The 24,266-nt window shown below is 44.4% G+C and overlaps 1 protein-coding gene, 1 long non-coding RNA gene and 2 pseudogenes across 2 annotated transcripts in view; 2 read left to right on the top strand and 2 right to left on the bottom strand.

Moving 5' to 3' along the window:
* Positions 1 to 24,266, top strand: part of LOC140722301 (uncharacterized) — a 1,042,646-nt gene that overhangs the window by 77,212 nt on the left and 941,168 nt on the right. The gene's annotated exons all lie outside the window — the stretch shown is intronic.
* Positions 1 to 24,266, bottom strand: part of LOC140722293 (uncharacterized) — a 236,665-nt pseudogene that overhangs the window by 125,792 nt on the left and 86,607 nt on the right.
* LOC140722298 (uncharacterized) lies at positions 4,932 to 11,989 on the top strand (annotated as a pseudogene).
* The window catches only part of LOC140722307 (uncharacterized), a 141,716-nt gene continuing 136,340 nt past the window's right edge, over positions 18,891 to 24,266 (bottom strand). The window contains exon 13 of the mRNA XM_073037094.1: positions 18,891 to 22,936. Within this exon, the coding sequence (XP_072893195.1) occupies positions 21,540 to 22,936 (1,397 nt within the window). The 3' untranslated portion in view covers positions 18,891 to 21,539. The remainder of the gene's footprint in view (positions 22,937 to 24,266) is intronic.

The following is a 24,266-nucleotide window of genomic DNA, read 5'->3' as shown; positions in this document are numbered from 1 at the left end:
TGAGATTAGGCCAGTCAGTGTAGTGTCGTCAGCAAGTTAGCAGATTGGAGCTGTGGGTGGCGACACAAGTCATGATATGCAGAGAGTAAGGAGGGGGCAAGGAGACGCCCCTGTAGGGTATGTGTGCTGGAGGTCAGAGAGACAGAGGTGAGGGAGCCCACTCTCGCGGTCTGACAGGAAGTCCAGGATCCAGCTACACAAGGCAGGGTGAAGGCCGAGGTCTTGTTGATACTTCTCGCCTTCGTATGGCTACTGCTCTGCCCATGACTGCAAGGAACTGCAGAGAACTTTGGAGAGCGGAGAACATCAGAGAAACAAGCCTCCCCTCCATGGATTCTTCCTACACTTCCCCAGCCTCGGAAAAGCAGGCCATGTACTCAACGATCCTCACAATCTGGACATTCTTGCTGCAAAACCCGCTCCCCCATCGGGGAAGAGATACAAATGCTTTAAAGCGCGTACCACCAGGCTCAAGGTCGGCTTCCTGTCTGTGGTTATAAGCCAAATGAATGATAAAATGGACTCGACCTCACAATGTAACTCAACGTGACCCTGTACCAGATGTCTATCTACACTGCACTTTCTCTGCAGCCATAATGCTTTGTTACAGTTATTGTCTTGTCGTATATCAACTCAATGTACTGTCGTAATGTATTGATCTGTGTGGCTGGTACGTCGGGCAAGATTTTCACTGTCGCTCAGTACGTGATAAGAATAAACAATATCCCCATTTTAATTGTGTGGAAATATTAGACAGACTGAGCTTCTGCTTTGGAAACTCAGAAGGAAACTTAACTGACTGTTGTAATTTCTGAGGAATGCAAATAAGTAGAAAAGGCTTCAATCTCGCATTACGATCCGCGGTAACTGGGTTCAGGCGACCGGTGGTGGGTCTCCCATATCAATATCAGGATCAGGTTTAATAGCACCGGCATATGTCATGAAATCTGTTGTCTCTGCGGCAACAGGAGAACCTAATTCATAACAATAGATTTTAACAACTATGAATTACAATAATATACATATTAAATCGTTAAATTATATAAGTAGTGCAAAAATAAACATAAAAACTAAACTCTTTTAATTGTGTGCAAATTCTGGAGCAAAGCTTAACTGAACTGTCCACATTGATGAGAAGCTCAGAAAAATAGTAAAGGCTAAATTCTCATATGAATGGGTCAGGCATCCAGAAATATTGGCTGCACTTTGGCAGAGAGAAACAGTGGAATAGACCATAAGACCATAAAATATTGGAGCAGAAGTTGGCCATTCGGCCCACCGAGTCTGCTCCATCATTCAATAATGGGCTGTTCCAATTCTTCCAGTCATCTCCACTCCTCTGACTTCACCCCAAATCCTTTGATGCGCTGGCTAATCAAGAAACTATCTTTCTCTGCCTTAAATACACCCAATGACTTGGCTTCACAGCCACTCATGGCAACAAATTCCACAGATTTACCACCCACTGACTGAAGTAATTTATCCGCATCTCTATTCCAAATGGACGTCCTTCAATTCTGAAGACATCCCCTCTTGTCCTAGTATCCCCTACGATTGGAAATTTACTTTGCCGTATCTAATCTGTAAAGGCCTTTTAACATTCAGAATGTTTCTATGAGATCCCTATTATTTTCCTGAACTCCAGGGGACACAGCCCATGAGCTGTCAGACCCTCTCATATGGTAAACCTTTCATTGCTAGAATAATGCTAGTGAATCTTCTCTGAACCCTCTACAATGACAGTATATCATTTCTGAAATAAGGATCAAAAAACTGCGCACAATAGTCTGTGTGATCTCACGAGTGCCTGACAGAGCCTCACCATCGCATCCCTGCTCTTAATTCAACCCATAGAGACTCTACACCTTCCAATCATATGTCATCTCCTTCCAATGATTTAATATTGTACACAGCGCCACACCACTTCCTGTGCCTACTCACCTCTCTTTCAGATACACCGTACATCGTTGGACTTTCAGCTCCCAATGGCAGCCACGCTTTAGGACTAGATAGAGAGGTTGTGGAGGGCTATAGTATCTGGTTATCACAATGCCATAAATACAATATAAATGTACAAGCGATAGGCTTGCTCCGCGGCTGGAGATTCTAAATTGGAGAATGGCGCTTTATTCACAAAATCCTCATAGCCCACAGTGACTGTGCACTGATCCCAGCAATGGAACCCGCCACTGCAGCCCCACAGTGCACTACGTACTGATTGCAAAGCTACGAAATTGCATGCGAATAGCCTCCCCTCCCCCAACTCCACTCTTTTCTGCGGCACCCACAGACTGGGACATCTCACATCTCGCTGCCTCCGCCAGGACATTAAACTATGAACAACTGTGGTCAGGGACTGATCTCTGGGATTCCCCAAACGCTGCCTCCTTCCAGTCTGAAAACGACCCTCTCATCCAGCCACACACTACCGGCAGTTTATCGATCTCCAACGAAAAAGCCTAATCACGTACTCCTGAGGTTCAATACCATGCTGACTCTGACTTTACCACCGACAGATACCAGAGGGACATAATAATCTGAAAGTCTCTAGTCACAGCCGTGTAAATAAAATGTGATCGCAGTAGGTGTGTGGCGCATGCTCAGAATGCGAAGGAGATAGACAAACCGAGCCAGGTCACAGACTGACGAAGGGGAGCAATGATCCATTTTGATACAGAGGGAAGCAGAGTGTTTAATATTGTGCCTGATGTCGGAACTGTGGCCAGTTAGAAGATAAAGTCTTGTTCCTCCAAACTGTTTTGAGCTATGACAGTGTTTTTTTATCAGAAGGCACCATGGGTCTTAAAATTACCTGAGTTGAAATGTTGCCCTTCACCCACTGACGTGTTTTGTAAACTTTTAGCAGTGTAGAAAAGTCAAAGGATTTGTGATTGGGAACACAACAGGAATTAATTCTTACTCTCAATAATTTCTCCTTTGGCTCCTCCCACTTCCTCCAAACTAAGGCGTAGCCATGGGCACCGGCATGGGTCCCAGTTATGCCTACCTTTTTGTTGGCTTTGTGGAACAGTTCATTTTCCAAGCTATATGGGCATCCGTCCCCCTCTTTTCCTTCGCTACATAGACGACTGCATTGGCGCAGCCTCCTGCACGCATGCTGAGCTCGTTGACTTCATTAACTTTGCCTCCAATTTTCACCCTGCCCTCAAATTTACCTGGTCCATTTCTGACACCTCCCTCCCCTTTCTTGATCTTTTTGTCTCCATCTCTAGAGACGGCCTATCTATTGATATCTACTATAAGCCTACAGACTCTCACAGCCTCCTGGACTGTAGCTTCCCATCTTCCCACCCTGTCTCTTACAAAAATGTATCTTACAAAAATGTCTATCCCCTTCTAACAATTCCTCCGTCTCCGCCGCATCTGCTCTCAGGATGAGGCTTTTCGTTCCAGGACGAAGGAGATGTCTTCCTTTTCTGAACAAAGGGGCTTCCCTTCCTCCACCATAAACTTGGGAAACAATGCTTAAAGTCTAAACTGGTAAAGTGGAAAAGTTCAGTAATCCACGGAATAAGTGAGTGAGAGGAGAGATTTGTAAATCCACACGAACATGTAGAGAGAAGGCAGTTACGCAGAATCCCACACACATTCCACGCTGGGTAAACAAAATAACTGTCGCCGAAGATCTCATCCGTTGATTCGTTCCGAAATCCACTTCGAAATATCACCAGGTGACAGTGACAGGAATATCGTCTTCAAGTGGTTACCACAGAACACCCCGATTCCAGGTAATGGCCAACAGAAGTGATACCACAGGATACTCCAACAAATCCCACGTAGAATTATACGAAGTGACAGTCACCACACCCGTTGTACACTGCGTGCTGATGATCAACCCGACCTTCTGGGCATGGAAGAGTTCCAACCCATAGCAGTGACAAGCTGAAGTTCCAACAGTCTCTCTCTCTCTCTCTCTCTCTCTCTCTCTCTCTCTCTCTCTCTCTCTCTCTCTCCTCTCTCTCTCTCTCCTCTCTCTCTCTCTCGCTCTCTCTCTCTCTCTCTCTCACTCTCTCTCTCACTCACTCTCTCTCACACACTCTCTCTCTCTCTCTCTCTCTCTCTCTCTCTCTCTCTCTCTCTCTCTCTCTCTCTCTCTCTCTCTCTCAAGCAGGCTGCCGCAGCTTGTCTCTGACGTCATAGTCCCGCCTCTAACAGTGACCGAACCTCAAACAACACACACAAAATGCTGGTGGAGCACAGCAGACCAGGCAGCATCTATCGGGAGAAGCACTGTCGACGTTTCGGGGCCGAGACCCTTCGTCAGGACTCTGATCAGCCTCTGTCTTCAAACGAGCCAGCGGTCTTGTAACACAATGCACCTCTAAAGTCTGACAGAAGACGAGCTACGATGGAGCAGAGTCTGAAACCAAAGAGTTGCCAGACTGAGACAGGGCTTTGGGGCTCCAGAGAGAGATGGGGTCTGGTGTTTACGAGGAGGAAGAGGAACCAGACCAGCAGGATGTGGCTAAAAGTGAAACATTAGAAACATTTGGAAACCGGTTGACCGAAAAAACGTGGTTAATTTCTGCAAAATACTGGTGGAAATCAACAGATCAGGCAGCAAATGTGGAGAGGAATAAATGGACAACGTTTAGGCCGACTCACTTCAGCATGCCGAGTCTGTGTACTCCTCTGCTTAGTTGCTGCCTGAACTGCAGAGCTCCTCCAGCATTGTGTGTTTGTGCGTCTCTGTATTTCCAGCAACTGCAGAATCTCTTGTCTGCATTTCTGCATTTGTAAGAGGATTTTACTTGCCATTAGATACACGTTGATATTGATTATCTTCTTATGGGAGCCGCTTTCTGCATTAAAACAACTGCTGAGTTTTCTATACACAGAAAAAAACTGAGGTATGGACATTGAACCAGTACATGCAGAAACTTTTAACTGCAGCGTGATTACCCGTGAAGCACCGATCAAATGCGCAGGCGTCAGGGCTGCAGCGGTCTCCGGATATCACGCATGCGCGCAGTGCACAAAAAGCCTCGGAAAATGTCGGAAGCAGGTAAGAACGATTCTTCGTGATATTATCTTAAGTTCCGACCTCGGGACAATTGCTGTGAGTTCCGAACATTACACCCCGCAATCCCGGGACAGTCCTGCCTCTTCCATCTCTCCAGCCCCACGACCCGTACACCAGCCCCGGGAGCTTCCGTCTGATGAGGGAGTGGGAGCCGATGGATCTCTCAGACAGAGCTGAGCTCCAGCTGTCTGAATGCAAGGATTGGGAACTCGGAGAAAGGGAACAAAATCGTTTCCATCACCAGTTGAGAAAATCACCTTTGTTCTACCTGCAATTACAAACACTTATCCACTTGGCGCGTGGCCAAGTGATCTGAAGGTCACTAGTTCGGGCCTCAGCTGAGGTAGCGCGTTGTGTCCTTGAGCAATGCACTTAACAACACATTGCTCTGCGACGACACCGGTGCCAAGCTGTATGGGTCCTAATGCCCTTCCCTTGGACAACATCGGGGGCGTGGAGAGGGGAGACTTGCAGCATGGGCAGCTGCTGGTCTCCCATACAACCCCGCCCAGGCCTGCGCCCTGGAAACCTTCCAAGGCAGAAATCCATGGTCTCATGAGACTAACGGATGCCTATATAATCAAAAACAAGAGAAAATCTGCAGATGCTGGAAATCAAAGCAACACACACAAAATGCCAGAAGAACTCAGCATTAGTACTCTTTTACATAGATTTTGCCTGGCCTGCTGAGTTCCTCCAGCATTTTGTGTGTGTTGCTTGTTCTATTTCCTCTTGCTCTGGACTTTTCTACCAGTGAGAACATGTTTTGTCCCCTTTTCTCTTGGTACATAATGACATCAAACTCCTTTGCCCTGGGCATCATGTAGCTTTCACATCACAAATGTGCCAGACTCCAGTGAGACAGACTACTGCCCTTCCCTTCACATTCATTGGCATTTCCATCAATGAATTCACCACCATCTATCACCTGGGGGAGGGTTCAGAGGGAATATTTATGTACAATACAAAAACTGGTGTTACCTGCATGTATTGTAGTGATGCAAAAGTTGCTGGAAAATTTGCATGTGGGAAGAAGTGGAGTGATATTTGGAAATTTGACTGTTTAAAGCGTTGCTTAGCAAGCAAATCACATATGGATGGTGTCCAAATGCTCTGACGAGAAAATCCTTAATTATCCACTATAGGCCTGCTACATAGGTTGTGTGAGAGTGCAGATGAACTCGATCAAACCCAGAGGAGATAGAAGTTCCAGGTTGCAGGACACAGGAAACTGGGTGAAAGTCAGGAAGGGGAACGATGTTAAATAGCCATCATAGAGTACTTTTGTGGCCATCCCCCACAACAATAGATGGACCACTTTAGAAAGTGTTGGAGGGAATTAGCTGGCAGTGGAATGTCAAAGTGGTGATACATGATTTGTTAGTGAGGGGAACAGAACTAGAAGGGGACTAATAGCCTAGGGGTGAGGCTTGCTACTGCTTGTGGGGGGGGGGGGTTAGAGGTTAAACTAAAGTTTCAAGGGGTATGGGCCAGAATGCCAGAACAGATACTGGAGAGGGTGAATTGAATTGATTTTCTTACTTATATCCTTCATATACATGAGGAGTACAAATCTTTATGTTGCATCTCCATCTAAATGTGCAATGTGCAATTTATAGTAATTTACAATAAATTGTATGTACAACAGCACAGTCAATATTACACAGAAATACAATCCTTTCAGCATTGAATTAAAGTCTGGTAGACTGGTGGAAGAAGCTGTCCCAGAGAGTTTGTTTTGACACCGGACAGATGTTGTTCAGACCTCAGACAAAGTCATCAATCAAGAGGTTGAGCATGGTGTGAAGACTGACCTGAGCTGTGTATATCACAATGCAAGAATTATCATAGGAAAGCCTGATGAGCTCAGGACAGGGAATTATGATATTGTAGCCATTACTGGGACTTGGTTGCACCCAACAGTCTGAGGGATTGAGAGGAACAAATTTGTAGAGAAATCACCGACTATGCCAAGAAACAAAGGTTGATTGAGTAAGTCATTTTAACTTTCCAAATGTTGACTCAGACTCCCATAATGTAAAAGGACTAAATGAGGTAGAGTTTATCAAATATGCCCTTAATCAGCACATAGAATTCCAGACATAGAAGTATGCAAAAAGCTATTAGGAAATGATCCAGGGCTAGTGACAGAAATTAGTGTATGAGAACACTTTGTATCTAGTGATCATAAGGCCATGAGGTTCCAAGTAAATATGGAAAAAGAGAGGTCTGGACCATGGGTTGAGATTCTGAGTTGGAGAATGGTCAATTTTGATGGTATCAGAAAGGATCTGACAAGTGTGGCTTGGGACAGGCTGTTTTAGATAGATAGATAGATACTTTATTCATCCCCATGGGGAAATTCAACTTTTTCCAATGTCCCATACACTTGTTGTAGCAAAACTAATTACATACAATACTTAACTCAGTAAAGAATATGATATGCATCTAAATCACTATCTCAAAAAGCATTAATAATAGCTTTTAAAAAGTTCTTAAGTCCTGGCGGTAGAATTGTAAAACCTAATGGCATTGGGGAGTATTGACCTCTTCATCCTGTCTGAGGAGCATTGCATCGATAGTAACCTGTCGCTGAAACTGCTTCTCTGTCTCTGGATGGTGCTATGTAGAGGATGTTCAGAGTTTTCCATAATTGACCGTAGCCTACTCAGCGCCCTTCGCTCAGCTACCGATGTTATACTCTCCAGTACTTTGCCCACGACAGAGCCCGCCTTCCTTATCAGCTTATTAAGACGTGAGGCGTCCCTCTTCTTAATGCTTCCTCCCCAACACGCCACCACAAAGAAGAGGGCGCTCTCCACAACTGACCTATAGAACATCTTCAGCATCTCACTACAGACATTGAATGACGCCAACCTTCTTAGGAAGTACAGTCGACTCTGTGCCTTCCTGCACAAGGCATCTGTGTTGGCAGTCCAGTCTAGCTTCTCATCTAACTGTACTCCCAGATACTTGTAGGTCTTAACCTGCTCCACACATTCTCTATTAATGATCACTGGCTCCATATGAGGCCTAGATCTCCTAAAGTCCACCACCATCTCCTTGGTCTTGGTGATATTGAGACGCAGGTAGTTTGAGTTGCACCATATCACAAGGTCCTGTATCAGTTTCCTATACTCCTCCTCCTGTCCATTCCTGACACACCCCACTATGGCCGTGTCATCAGCGAACTTCTGCACATGGCAGCACTCCGAGTTATATTGGAAGTCTGATGTGTACAGGGTGAACAGGACCGGAGAGAGTACGGTTCCCTGCGGCGCCCCTGTGCTGCTGACCACCGTGTCAGACCTACAGTCTCCCAACCGCACATACTGAGGCCTATCTGTCAAGTAGTCCACTATCCAATCCACCATGTGAGAGTCTACTGTTTTCTGGCAAAGGAGTACTTGGTAAGTGGCAGTTGTTCAGGTGAAGTTTTGGGAATGTAGAGTGTGTATGTGCTTGTTGAAATAAATGTTGAAGTGTAACTGGTGCAGGCAACATTGGTTTCCAAGAGATATTGTGTTCCTCTAAATGCCTCAGACTGTTGGGTGCTACCAAGACTCATTGATGACTATAATATCATAATTTCATGCCCTGAGTTCATTTGACTTATTTTTTAGTCGTCTTCTGTTGGTTTCTAAAAGCTTCCCAATAGTTTTTGCTCTTTTGTTTGCCCTCTTGTTGGCTTTTATGTTGGCTTTGGCTTCTCATTTTAGCCACTGTTGTGTCATCCTGCATTTCCAATGCTTCCACTTCTTTGGGATGTATCGATCACTCAGTTCCTGCATTGCTCCCAGAAACTCCAGCCATTGCTGATCCAATGTCAGTCCTAACTTTTCCCTTCCAAACAAGTTTGGCCAGCTTCTCTGTCATAGAATCATGGAGAAGTTCAGTTTGAAAACAGGCTATTTGGCCCATCCTGCCAATGCTGAAAATGCCTTATGCAACTACCTGCACTGGGACCATCACCCTCCATCCCCCTACCATCCAGGCTCCCATCCAAACTTCTTTAAAATGGTGAAATTAAGCTCATTTTCACCATTTGTGCTGGCATCTCATACCACTCTCTCATGACCATTTCAGTAAAGAGCTTTTCCAAATGTTTCCATTAAATTTTCACCTTCCCTCTTACCCATGATCCTCTGTTTCTCATCCCACCCAACCTCAGTGGAAAACCTGTTTGCATTTACCCTCATACCCTCATAATTTTGTATACTTCCAACAAATCCTCAAAACAATGTATAATTTCCTTGTTTATGTTTAGAGTTTTTTTAGGTGTATAAGCTGTTGAGGGGCATTGATCGTGTGGATAGCCAGAGTATTATTCCCAGAGTGTTTCAGTTACTGTGGGGCCAGGCACCCATGCAGCTCAGTAGGAACAGGGAATACCAATGGACAGAGACAAACTGAGCCAGGTCACATATTGGAGATGGCAGAAATGCCCCATTCTTACAGAGACAGGAAGAGCATCAGAGATACCAGCATTGTGCCAAGTTAGAAGATGACTTCTCACTCCAACTAGGGTTGAAACTCACTGTAACAGTGTGATGTCAGATCACACCTTAGCAAATCAAGTGATTTTATCTGAAATGTTGTCCTACACCCATTGATGGATTTTATAAATCTTTTTACAGGTTAAAAATGAAAAGGAATTTGTCTGCAGGAATCTTGAACACAACACACCAGTTTTGATGTCTCTGTCCAGATATTTAAGAAGTGGAGCAAGGGATTCAATCGATCATCCTTCCTACTCAGACTATGCGGAGCGATATACTCCATCATCTGACTGACTGACATACCAGTCATTTTACACAGGGGGAACCCGTTCATCTGCTCAGACAGTGTGGAGGGATTCACTTGGTCATCTCAACTGAAGGTACATCAGCGAGTTCACAATGGGCAAGGCTATTCAGCTATTCTGTGTGTGAGAAGGGATTCAGTCGGTCATCCCACCTGTGGACACACCAGTCAGTTCACACTGCACAGAGGCTGGTCATCTGCTGAATTTGTGGGGAAGGATTCACTAGGCCATATCTGACTAATGGCTCACCAGCGAGTTCACACAGGGGAGTGGCCGTACACCTGCTCAGAATGTGGGAAGGGATTCATTCGGTCATCTAAACTGAAGGTACATCAGCGAGTTCACACTGGCGAGAGGCCATTCTCCTGCTCGGACTGTGGGAAGGGATTCAATGAATCATCTCAACTGAAGGTACATCAGAGTTCACACTGGGGAGCGGCCATTCACCTGCTCAGTCTGTTGGAAGGGATTCACTTGTTCATCTAAACTGATGGTACATCAGCGAGTTCACACGGGGGAGAGGCCATTCACCTGCTTGGACTGTGGGAAGACATTCACTTGCTCATCCCAACTGAAGGTACACCAGCGAGTTCACACTGGGGAGTGGCCGTTCACCTGCTCAGACTGTGGGAAGGGATTCACTCAGTCATCTAAACTGAAGGTACATCAGCGAGTTCACACTGGGGAGAGGCCGTTCACCTGCTCGGACTGTGGGAAGGGATTCACTTGCTCATCCCAACTGAAGGTACATCAGAGAGGTCACACCGGGGAGCGACCATTCACCTGCTTGGACTGTGGGAAAGGATTCACTTGCTCATCCCAACTGAAGGTACATCAGAGAGTTCACACTGGGGAGCAGCCGTTCAATTGCTCGGACTGTGGGAAAGGATTCACTTGCTCATTTAAACTGATGGTACATCAGAGAGTTCACACTGGGGAGAGGCCATTCACCTGCTCAGACTGTGGGAAGGGATTCACTTGCTCATCCCAACTGAAGGTACATCAGAGAGTTCACACTGGGGAGAGGCCTTTCACCTGCTCAGTCTGTGGGAAGGGATTCACTCAGTCATACACACTAAAGGCACACCAGTCAGTTCACACTGGGGAGAGGCCGTTCACCTGCTTGGACTGTGGGAAGGGATTCACTTGCTCATCTAAACTGAAGTTACATCAGCGAGTTCACACTGGAGAGAGGCCATTCACCTGCTCAGACTGTGGGAAGGGATTCACTTGTTCATCTAAGCTGAAGGTACATCAGCGAGTTCATACTGGGGAGAGGCCATTCATATGCTGAGACTGTGGGAAAGGATTCAGTCGGTCATCTTAACTATGGAGACACCAGTAATTTCACACTGGGTAGAGGCCGATCACCAGCTCAGACTTGCGGAAGAGATTCTTTCAGTCAAATCAACCAAATGTGCATCATTGAGTTCACACTGGTGAGAGGCCGTTCACCTGCTGTGAATGTGGGAAGCAATTTACTCAGTCATTAAACCTCATGTAACTCTTGCTTTGGCTAGCAGATTTATATAGGGGGTGATAGACCCCTGGCCCAGCCAAATATAAGGAATCTCGTTTGGGTGGGTGCTATGTGATGACCCCTGTTACAAATCAGTACCCTGAAATAACAAATGGTACACAATATGTGATTAAACAATTGAGCTTTATAATTCTTACTTTGACTATATAGTTAGTGAAATAAACCAAAAGAAAAGAGAAAGGGTTCACTCTCACCATTCGAGTTTTCTCATCTCTCCCCATCAAAAGACCACGAAAATCTCTCTTTCAGACTAACAAGAAAGAATATTGCTGTCATTGGATAGCCTTGCACTCCAAACCCTTTTATCACTCATTGTAACCTAAACAATGCTGCTACATATAAACCTTTACCTCAGCAGTGAAACATTACATAGAGGCCATTACATGAGCAGTGAAACCTTGCAGCGTGTTACACTTGTGACACACTACCGGGTTCACACTGGGGAGAAAGTTTCAATGAGCTGCATGCTGGATATTTGTCCATCGCCGTTGCTGAATGCAATTTTGAGAGTGACTGCCGGTGCTGAACTCTGCAATTATTGCTGTTGCTCACCACACCCAGTTCTGCACCCTGGTCACTGGGCATGGGAGGAGTTTCTTCTGCTGCACATTCACTTTTAATGGGACTGGAATTTCATGTTCTGGATCTGAAACAAATAAATCAGTTTATTTTAAACTCTGTCTCCAGTACTTAGTGAATTTATAACACACCTCGTGTGAGTCAACTCAGGCCGGCTGGACACTGCCAGGGATTCTGTTCCACGACAGTCCTTTTAAATCCTCCCCTGTTGTTCCCCTCTCACTCTCCCTGTTGTGATGGGTTCCAAACAGTCACCACTCTGTGGGTGAAGAGGTTTCCCTTGAATTTTCTGCAGACTGAAGAAGTCGAGCTGACTGCAGTTCTGTCTGAGATGTCCCTTGGCCCTCTAATTTCTGGACTGAGGAAGAATGCCATTCGTAGTTAATCTCCTTATTCAGGGCTCATTTCCACATTATGTGCAATTTTCCCTGCTTCTTAAGATAACACCACTGTCCTCCAAAGACTGAAAGCAGAATGGGAAACGAAGCAGGGTCAGAAGCCAGAGGCGGGTCTGCACAGGGCAGAGTTTGGGGCTCTGGATGATGGTTGGTGTAAGAATTTATGATCAGGAGAAGGGATTCAGCAGGACGTGGCAACAAATGACACAGTAGCAACATTTGGAAGCTGATTGGCAGAGAAAATCTTTTGGTTGTCTGATAATACAAACAATAGCTGTGGTGAGGTGCTTCACTGGTCAAGGAACATTTGTGTGTTGGGAATGGTTTTATCTATTGAGCGAGTTGTTCCTGCTTATTTATCCTGTAATATTATATCCAGATAATTATTATGAATTGTCCTATCTGACATAATGTATTGATTATCATATAATGTTAGATTTTAACTCTAAAACTGGATCAGGCTTGAATTTATGGTGCCTTGATGAAGTGATGGAGGTCATTCATGAGTTTGTATTTTAAAGCAAGATGTTGGTGAATGATATTTAGAACTTCATTGTACCTGCACAAGTGATCAGATTGAGTTCAACTACTGCAGAATCCTGGAATGTGTTGGATTGTGTCTGGTTTCTCTTGGCATTTTCTGCACTTACTGCTTTGTTTTTTATTTGTATTTCATGTATTTTTGATTTTTTTTTCATTTTGTTAACCACCTTGTCCTGTATTTCTGCAAGGTACCCCTCTGTTTGTGGGAAGAAGTCTCGAACTCTCAGTGGAGTGCTCAATGCTTCTTTGTCAACATCTCATCTGCTCAGAATGTTGGGATATCTCCCATGGAGGGTCATACTCATTCCACTGGTTAATGCTTTCTTCCATAGTGGTGATTCATTTTTTCTGAGTTGGTCTTTCATTTAAGTTTTCTGGTCTGTATTGCTTATCACGATTGCATATACACACATGGAGTGATGAATCCTGTTCATTTTTGATGAAAATATATACTTAGTTTTATCTGACTGTTGTGTGATTTTTTATCATGTGTGTTATATCTCTTCCTCCTTCTGTCCAAGCTAGTGTTAATCTAAATGGGTTTGGGTGTAAATAGTCTTTTCTAAAGTTTTCTAAAGTTCTTATTTATCTTTGTAAATTCTACTGATTGAAATGGGACCAAGATATTTTTATAAAAAATAATTCAATGTCAGTGTTTATTGCCTTTGTTGTGTTTGTTAACTATTGAGCTCTGACAGGTTTTTTTAAAGCCTTGAACTAAATTTTTCAAAGGTTTTCCCTATTTTGCACTACTTCCTATTTTCTTTGCTTCTTGATATTCCAGATACATGGGTATCAAGAGTCCCGATAAAGGGTCTTGGCCCAAAAAGTTGATTCCCATCCATAGATGCTGCCTGACATGCTGAGCCCCTCCAGCACTTTGTGTGTATTACTCTAGATTTCAGGCATCTTCAGGTCCTCTTGTTTCCCAGATACTTACATGTTTCTTGAAAGGACAAGCCAGGAACAAGCTGGTCATGGGGTTGTGTGGCCCTGTTGTTAAAATATTCAATAAAATCATTAGAAAGAGATGGCATAGTGTTGGGAGTTGTAGAAACTGTGGGTAGAATTAAGAAACAGCAAATGTAAAAAAAAAATCCCTGATGGGAATTGTATAGAGACCTCCAAACAGTAGTAAGTATGTGGTCCACAAATCAGAATGGGAGATAGAAAATGCCTGTCAAAAGGGCAATATTTATGGGGGATTGTCATGTAGGTGATTCAGAAAATTAGGATGGTGTTGGTCTCAGGAGGAAGAACTCCTAGAATGCCTACGAGATGCTTTTTGGAGCAGCTCGTGGTTGAGGCCACTTGGGGATCAGCAATTCTGGATTGGGTGTTGTAATGAACTGGAATTAATTAGGTCACTCAGGTTCAAAGAACCCTTAGGGGCAAGTGATCTTAATGTGATCAAATTCACCCCGACATTAGAGAAGGAGAAGTTAAAGTCAGATGTGGAATACAGAGAATTAGAGAGGCATGAGAGAAAAATTGGTCAAAATTGATTTGAAAAGAACACAGGCAGGGTTGAAAACAGAGCAGCAATGGCTGGAATTTCTGGAAGCAATTTGGAATGCGCAGGATATACACATCACAAAGAGGAAGTAGTATTCTAAAGGTAAGGTGACAAAACCGTGGCTGATAAGAGAAACTAAAGACAACATAAAAACCAAAGAGATGGCTTAGAGCAAAAATTACTAGGAAGCTAGATGATTGGGAAGCTTTTAAGAACAAACAGAATGCAACTAAAATAATTAAGAAGGAAAAGATGGAATACATAGATGAGCTAGCCAGCAATATTAAAGAGGATACCAATTTTTTCTTCAGGTACATGTAGCGTAAACGAGAGGCTGAAGCGGATATCAGACCTGGGAAAAATGATGCTGGAGAGGTAGTAATGGGGTGGGTGCGGAAGGTGATGGCAGATGAACTGAATAAGTATTGTGCATCACTCTTATCTGTCGAAGACACTTGCAGGAATATGGAAGTCCCAATTGTTAGTGGTCAGAATGTTTAAAGTTATGTTACCCGGGAGAAGGTTCTTGGGAAACAGATGGTCTGAAGGTAAATAGGTCAGCTGGATCAGGTGGTACACCAACCGGAGATGGCTGAAGAGATATGAAGACATTAGCAATGATCTTTCGAGAATCGTTAAGGAAATTTTCAGAAGTTTTCTGATGACTCTGCCATAGTTGGATGCATCAGCAAGGGAGATGAGGCTGAGTACAGGGCTACAGTGGGAAACTTTGTCACATGGTGTGAGCAGAATCATCTGCAGCTTAATGTGAAAAAGACTAAGGAGCTGGCGGTGGACCTGAGGAGGGCCAAGGCACCGGTGACCCGTTTCCATCCAAGGGGTCAGTGTGGACCTGGGGATATGAATTGAAAATAAACTGGACTGATCAAAGAACACTGAGGCTGTCTACAAGAAGGGTCAGAGCCGTCTCTATATCATGAGGAGACTGAGGTCCTTTAACATCTGCTGGACGATGCTGAGGATGTTCTACGAGTCTGTGTTGGCCAGTGCTATCATGTTTGCTGTTGTGTGCTGGGGCAGCAGGCTGAGGGTAGCAGACACCAACAAAATCAACAAACTCATTCGTAAGGCCAGTGATGTTGTGGGGGTGGAACTGGACTCTCTGACGGTGGTGTCTGAAAAGAGGATGCTGTCCAAGTTGCATGCCATCTTGGACAATGACTCCCATCCACTCCATAATATACCGGTTAGGCACAGGAGTACATTCAGCCAGAGACTCATTCCACCGAGATGTAACACTGAGCGTCATAGGAAGTCATTCCTGCCTGTGGCCATCAAACTTTACAACTCCTCCCTCGGAGGGTCAGACACCCTGAGCCAACAGGCTGGTCCTGGACTAATTTCCACTTGGCATAATTTACTTACTATCATTTAATTATTTATGGTTTTATATTGATATATTTCTACACTATTCTTGGTTGGTGTGACTGTAACGAAACCCAATTTCCCTTGGGATCAATAAAGTATGCCTGTCTGTCTGTCATTATATCCCAAGAAGTTTCTTCCTTCACTAGTCCCCCTCTCTCAGTTTTTGCCCATTCTTCAAATTTGTCTGTCCTGCTGCAGTCGCATTGCTTCCCCAGCAGTAATAACGCCTCCACCTATCTTTGAATCACCCGCAAACCTTGCCACAAAGCCAGCAATTCCATTATCCAAATCAGTGACAAATAATGTGAAAAGCAGCGGACCGATTACTGCCCCATGAAGACCACTAGTCACTGCTAGCCAACCAGAAAAGGCTCCTTTAATTCCCACTCGCTCCCTCTTGCTGTCAGCCATTCTTCCTATCCATGCCAGTATTTCTTCTGATTTTTATCCTGTTAGACAGTCTCGTGTGTGACACCTTATCAGATGCCTTCTGAAAATCCAAGTAAATGATATCCACTGCCTCTCGGTTGTCCATCATGCGTATGACTTCCTCGAAGAACTCTAACAGATTTGTCAGGCAAGATTTCCCTGTACAGAAGCTATGCTGGCTTTGACTTATTTTATCATTAGTCTCCGAGTACCCCAAAACCTCATCTCTAATAATAGACTCAAACACTTCCCCAGCATGAGGTGAGGCTAACTGGACTATAATTTGCTTTCCTTTGCCTTCCTCCCTTCTCAAATAGTCGATTGTCATTTGCAATCTTCCTGTCCTCCGGGACCATGCCAGAAGCATGCCTGTAATGAGGCAACCAGAATTTAGCAAATTACTCCAAGTGGGGTCTGACCAGGGCCCTGTATACCTGCAACATTTCCAATCGGCGCTGAAACTAAATCCCACGGAAGGCCAATGCACCGTATGCCTTCTTAATCACAGAGTCAACCTGCATAGCAGCTTTGAGTGTCCAAAGGACTCGGACCCCCAAGATTCCTCTGATCCTCCACACTGCCATGAGTCCTACCATTATTGCTATATTCTGCCATCATATTTGACCTACCAAAATGAACCACCTCACACATTTCTGGGCTGAACTCCATTTGCCACTTCTCAGCCCAGTTTTGCAGCCTATCAATATCCCGCTGTAACCTTTGAAAACCATCCACACTATCCAGAACATCCCCAACATTTGTGTTACCAGCAAATTTACTAACCTATCCCTCCACTTCATCATCCATGTTATTTATAAACATCACGAAGAGTTGGGGTCCGAGAGCAGATCCCTGAGGCGCTCCACTGGTGACCGACCTCCATGCAGAATATGACCCAACTACAACCACTCTTTGCCTTCTGTGGGGAAACCACTTCTGGATCCAGAAAGCAATGTCCTCTTGGATCCCATGCCTGCTTACATTCTCAATAAGCCTTGAATGGGGTACCTTGTTAAAGATAATCTGAAAATCCAAGCTAAAAACATCCGTTGCTTCTGCTTTATCTATCTTGCCTGTTATTTCCTCAAAGTATTCCAAGTGATTTGTCAGACACTATTTTCTCTAAAGGAATCCTGCTGACTTTGGCCTATTTCTTCATGCATCCCCAATTACAGTACCCAAAAACACTCACCCTTAATACACTCTAACATCTTCCTGACCACTGAGGTAACTGTCCTACAATTTTCTTTCTTCTGCCCTCCCTCACTTCTTAAAGAGTGGAGTGATATTTGCAACTTTCCAGTTTGCCAGAACCGTTCCAAAATCTAGTGATTCGTGATAGATCATTACTCATTACTTTAAAAGAAAACTTAGGGGGAGCTTCTTCATTCAGAGTCGGGGAGAGTGTGCAGCGAGCTGCCAGAGCAAGTGACAGGGACGATTTCAAACTTTAAGAGAAGTTTGCTTATGTTCATGGATGAGAAGTATATGGAGGGCTATGGTCCAGGTGGAAGTTGTTGGAACTCGGCAGATTAATGCTTTAGGACGGACAAGATTTTTCTGTGCTGTAGTATTCTATGACTTTAATGCCTTCACAATCTCTTCAGCTACCTCTTTCCGCACCCTGGTGTGTTCACTTTCAGGCTTTTCAGCTTCCAAAACACGTTCTCTCCTTTGTAAAAGCAGTGGGTGGCTTCAATCTGCAGGAGAATTGGGAAAGTCAGATTGGTGTGAGATCACAACAGAGGGAATGTATTGAATGCTTACGAAATGGATTTTTAGAGCAGCTGATGGTTGAGCGTACTCGGGGAACTGCTATCTTAGATTGGGTGTTGTGTAATAACCCAGATCTTGTTAGGGAGGTTAATGTAAAGGAACCATCAGAAGGCAGTGATCATAATGATTGAATTCCTGCTGCAGTTTCTAAGGGAGAAGCATACGTCACATGCATAGTATCACAATGGAATAAAGGGAATTACAGAGGCATGAGAGAGGTTATTCCCCAGGTGGATTTGAGAAGGATACTGGTGGGGATGATGTCAAAGCAGAAGTGGCTGACGTTTCTGGGAATAGTTCATAATGTACAGAATAGGTCATAATCTCCCGCAGTAGTAGTTCACAAACGGCGGGGCTAGGCTACCGTGGCTGACAAAGGAAGTTATGGACTGTATAAAAGCCAAGGAAAGTGCTTTTCAGGTAGCAGAAGTGAGTAGGAAATTAGATAATTGGGTAGCTTTGAAAATCCAACAACAGGAAACTGCAAAAAGTTATATGAAGGGGAAAGGTGAAATATCGCAGCAAACTACACAATAATATACACCATTATAAAAAATGCGAAAGGGAGGTGATAGTTTATTTTGGACCTCTGGAAAATGATGCTCATGAGGTGGAAATGGGGAAGAGATGGTAGATGAACTTGATAGGTACTTTGCATCTGTCTTCTCTGTGGAAGACACAGCAGTGTGCCAGAGATCCGTGAGTGTCAGGGAGCAGGAGTGAATGTCATTGTTATTACAAAGGAAAACGTGCGAGGCAAACTCAGGTTCTTAAAGTGGATAAGACACCTGGACCAGAAGAAGTACATCATAGAGCCCTGTGTAACGTTTTAGAAACAAATCAGCAGCAATACAGTTTACACCGGAGTCTGGTTTTGATGTTAAAACCATTATCTTTATTAGTAACTACTTATAATATTTTAAGTTAAACAAATTAAACAAAAGTTAACAGTGTTATGCGTATAGATATGGGTAAATATAACTCCTAAACTATCGAGCCTGGGGGATCAAGGCTTAGAGTCTGGAGATGGTAACGTAGGAAACTTCAGTAATCGGAGGAATAAATGATCAGAGAAAGATACTTGTAGTCCAGGGTAATTGTAGAGAGAAGGCAATTATGTCGAATTCCACAGGTAAACGCAAACTGTCGTCGAAGATTTTGTTCGTTGAATCGATCCAAAATCCACTTAGATATATCAGACGAATGTCGTCTTCAAGTGACTACCACATAACATATCCAGGTAAGGGTTAACTTCAAGTGGTCCCACATTACATTCCTAAATCTACTCCTTTGGATTATACGAAGTGACAGACACACATTCTGGAGCAAACCTTGCCCTGGCAGTTCTAAATAAAAGTCTTACTCAGACTACGAGAGTAGCTGTTCTGTCTCCCTCGTTCCGACTGTGTGTGTGTGTCTCATATCTATCTATATGTATCGCTCTCTCTAAATCTCTATCTCGCTCTCTCTCTCAGCTGAGAAAGCTGCCTGCTGACGTCACTGTTAGTCCCGCCTCACTCAGGAACTTTCTTAAAGTGACAGTCCACAGCAAACGAAACCGAGGGATTCGTAACACCTGAGAGAGGTTGCTGAAGAGATAACAGACGCAATGGTCATGACCTGTCAAAAATCACCTGACAAGGGGTCCTTTGCAGAAATACACATCAATGTGGTCAACAAAAGGAAAGAAAAATCGAAAGTACATGAAATACAAACAATAAGGCAGTAAGTAATTTTTACACTCCGTTGATGTGACTGTAACGAAACCCCATTTCCCTCGGGATCAATCAAGTATGTCTGTCTGTCTGTCTGTGTAGAAAATGCCAAAAGAAATCAGACACAATCCAACACATTTCAGGACCCGACAGCAGTTCAACTCAATCTGATTACTTACAAAGGTACAATCAGTGGCAAATATGATTCACCAAAACCTTGCTTTAAAATACAAACGCATGAATGCCCTCCATCACTTCATCGAGGCACCGTAAGTTCAAGCCTGATCCACTTTTAGAGTCAAAATCTTACAAATTATATGATAATCAATACATTATATCAGATAGGACAATCTATAATAACCATCTGGATATAATATTACAGGATAAACAAGCAGGAACAACTCCCTCAATAGACAAAACCATTCCCAACACACACACGTTCCTCGGCCAGTGCAGCACCTCACAACAGGCATTGTTTGTGTCATCAGTCAGATAACTGAATTATTTTCTCTGTCAATCAGCTTCCAAAGGTTACTAATCTGTCATTCGTTGCCACACCCTGTTGCTGATTCCCTTCTCCTCATCATACGTTCTTACCCTGACCATCATCCAGAGCCTCAAACACTGCCCTGTTTCTGCCTCTGGTTTCTGACCCTGCTCCGTTGAACATCCAAGTAATGGTTTCCCATTCTGCTTTCAGTGTTTAGAGGACAGTGGTGTTTTCTAACAACCCTTTAGAAGCAGGGAAAATGACCCATAATGTGGAAATGATCCCTGAATAAGGGGATTAGCTCCCATTGTCATTCTTCCTCAGCCCAGAGATTTGAGGGGGGAAGAACAACTCAGACAGAACTGCAGTCAGCTCGACTTCTTCACTCTGCAGAAAATTCAAGGGAAACCTCTTCACCCACAGAGTGGTGACAGGAACCCCTCCCACAGGGAGAGTGACAGATGAACAACAGGGGAGGATTTAAAAGGACTGTTGCAAACAGTATCACTGGCAGGGTCCAGCCGGCATGAGTTAACTCTCTACTGTACACTAGGTGTGTTATAAATTCACTACATACCGGAGACAGTTTAAAATAGAACTGATTTATTTGTCACTGATCCAGTCCCATTAAAGGTGAATATGCAGCAGAAGGAACTCCTCCCGTGCCCAGTGACCAGGGTGCAGAACTGGGTGTGGTGAGCAGCAGCAATAATTGCAGAGTTCAGCACCGACAGTCACTCTCAAAATTGCATTCAGCAACGGTGATGGACAAATATCCAGCATGCACCTTATTGAAACTTTCTCCCCAGTGTGAACCCGGTAGTGTGTCACATGTGTAACATGCTGCAATGTTTCACTGCTAATGTAATGGCCTCTCGGTAATGTTTCACTGCTGAGGTAATGGTTTCTCTGTAGCAGAGATAACAGGGTTTTGGTGTGCGATGCTATCCAATGAGAGAAATGTTCTTTCATTGAGTCTGGAAGAGAGATTTTCACGGTCGCTTGCCGGGACAGATGAGAAGACACAAATGGAGAACATGGGCCCGTATTTTTTCTTTACTTACCCTATAGTGAAAGTAAGAATTATAGAGCCCAGTCCTTTAATGACATATTGTGTACTGTTTGTTATTTCGGGGTACTGATCTGTAACAGGGGACACATCGCGCAGCATCCACCCAAACAAGATTTCTTAAGTTTGGCCGTGCTGGGGGTGGGGGCGAACACCCCCTATATTAAGCTGCTGGGCGAAGTGAGAGTTACATAAGGTTAGATGACTGAGTGAATCCCTTTCCACATTCACAGCAGGAGAAAGGACTCTACCCAGTGTGAACTCGCTGGTGTCTCTGTAGTTGAGATGATGAAGCAAACCCCTTCCCACAGTCTAAGCAGGTGTACGGTCTCTCCCCAGTGTGAACTGACAGGTGCGCTTGTAGGTGGGATGACTGAGTGAATCCTTTCCCACACTCTGAGCAGGTGAACGGCTTCTCTCCAGTGTGAACTCGCTGATGTTTCTTCAGTTTATATGACCGAGTGAATCCTTTCCCACACTCTGAGCAGGTGAACGGCTTCTCCCCAGTGTGAACTCGCTGATGTTTCTTCAGTTTATATGACCGAGTGAATCCCTTCCCACAGTCTGAGCAGGTGAACAGCCACTCCCTGTTGTGAACTCGCTGGTGAGCAATTAGGGAGGACAAACGAGTGAATCCTTTCCCACAGTCTGAGCAAGTGAAAGGCCTCTCTCTAGTGTGAACTCTCTGATGTATCTTCAGTTGAGATGATGAGGTGAATCCCTTCCCACAGTCTGAGCAGATGAACAGACACTCCCTGTTGTGAAATCGCTGGTGAGCAATTAGGGAGGACAAACGAGTGAATCCTTTCCCACAGTCTGAGCAAGTGAAAGGCCTCTCTCTAGTGTGAACTCTCTGATGTATCTTCAGTTGAGATGACTGAGTGAATCCCTTCCCACAGTCTGAGCAGGTGAATGGCCTCTCTCCAGTGTGAACTCGCTGATGTACCTTCAGTTGAGATGACTGAGTGAATCCCTTCCCACAGTCTGAGCAGGTGAATGGCCTCTCTCCAGAGTGAACTCTCTGATGTATCTTCAGTTTAGATGACTGAGTGAATCCCTTCCCACAGTCTGAGCAGGTGAAAGGCCTCTCTCTAGTGTGAACTGATTGGTGTACCTTCAAATTAGATGAGCAAATGAATCCCCTCCCACAGTCTGAGCAGCTGAACGGCCTCTCTCCAGTGTGAATTCGCTGATGTACCTTCAGTTGAGATGACTGAGTGAATCCCTTCCCACAGTCTGAGCAGGTGAATGGCCTCTCTCCAGAGTGAACTCTCTGATGTATCTTCAGTTTAGATGACTGAGTGAATCCCTTCCCACAGTCTGAGCAGGTGAAAGGCCTCTCTCTAGTGTGAACTGATTGGTGTACCTTCAAATTAGATGAGCAAGTGAATCCCTTCCCACAGTCTGAGCAGCTGAACGGCCTCTCTCCAGTGTGAACTCGCTGATGTACCTTCAGTTGAGATGACTGAGTGAATCCCTTCCCACAGTCTGAGCAGGTGAATGGCCTCTCTCCAGAGTGAACTCTCTGATGTATCTTCAGTTTAGATGACTGAGTGAATCCCTTCCCACAGTCTGAGCAGGTGAACGGCCGCTCCCTGGTGTGAATTTGCTGGTGAGCCATTAGGTCAGATGACCAAGTGAATCCTTCCCCACAAATTCAGCAGGCGGCCATCCTCTTCCCAATATGAATTAACTGGTGTGTGCACAGGTGGGAAGACTGTCTGAATCCCTTCTCACACACAGAACAGGTGAATGGCCTTGTCCCAGTGTGAACTTGCTGATGTACCTTCAGTTGAGATGAGCAAGTGAATCCCTTCCCACAGTCTGAGCAGGAAGGATGATCGAGTGAATCCCTTGCTCCACTTCTTAAATATCTGGACAGAGACAACAAAACTGGTGTGTTGTGTTCGAGATTCCCGTAGACAAGGTCTTCGTCATTTTTAACCTGTAAAAAAATTTTACAAAATCCATCAATGGGTGTAGGGCATCTTTTCAGAAGAGAAAACTTGGGTTATCAAGGTGTCATCTGGCATTAAACTGTTACAATGAAGTTCAACCCAAGCTGGAGAGAGAAATCATCTTCTAACTGGACTCAGAGCTGGTATCTGGAATGACCCTCAAATTCTCTGATGCTCTTCCTATCTCTAAGAATGGGGCACTTCTGCCATGTACAATCTGTGCCCTGGCTCAATTTGACTGTCTCCATTCCCTGTTCCCACTGAGCTGCATGGATTCCTGGGAGTGGAAGCATTGGACAGGCAGGAGGACAAAACTGTAGCTAAACTGAGAAGCCAAAGCCAAAGAGAGGGCAAAATATAGAGCAAAACCTATATGGAAGCTTTTAGAAACCAACAGAAGATGACTAAAAAAAAGCCAGATGAGCTCAGGGCATGGGATTATGATATTGTAGTCATTAATGAGTCTTGGTAGCACCCAACAGTCTGAGGCATTTAGAGGAACAAAATATCCGGGGCCTCAATATCTCTTGAAAACCAAGGTTCCCTGCACCAGTTACCTTTCAACTTTTATTTTGTCAGGCACATACAAGATCTACACTGTCAGAATTTCACTTCTGAAGGCCTCCCAGTTACCAAGTACACCTTTGCCAGAAAACAGCCTGTCCCATAGCACACTTGTCAGATCCTTTCTGATACCATCAAAATTGACCTTTCTCCAATTCAGAATCTCAACCCGTGGTCCAGACCTCTCTTTTTCCACCTTTACTTTGAATTTCATGGATTATGATCACTAATTTCTGTCACCAGCCCTGGATCACTTCCTAACGGCTTATTGCACATTTCTACATCAGGAATTCTACGTACTGATTAAGGACACATTTGACAAATTCTGCCGCATCTAGTCTTTTACAGTATGGGTGTCCCAGTCAATATATGGAAAGTTAAAATCATTTACTGAATCAACCTTTGTTTCTTGGCATGGTCTGCAATCTCTCTACAAATTTGTTCCTCTAAAT

The sequence above is a fragment of the Hemitrygon akajei genome, unplaced genomic scaffold, assembly GCF_048418815.1.
Source record: "Hemitrygon akajei unplaced genomic scaffold, sHemAka1.3 Scf000074, whole genome shotgun sequence".
NCBI classification, from domain to species: Eukaryota; Metazoa; Chordata; class Chondrichthyes; order Myliobatiformes; family Dasyatidae; genus Hemitrygon; species Hemitrygon akajei.
This window is presented reverse-complemented; position numbering and strand designations above follow the sequence as displayed.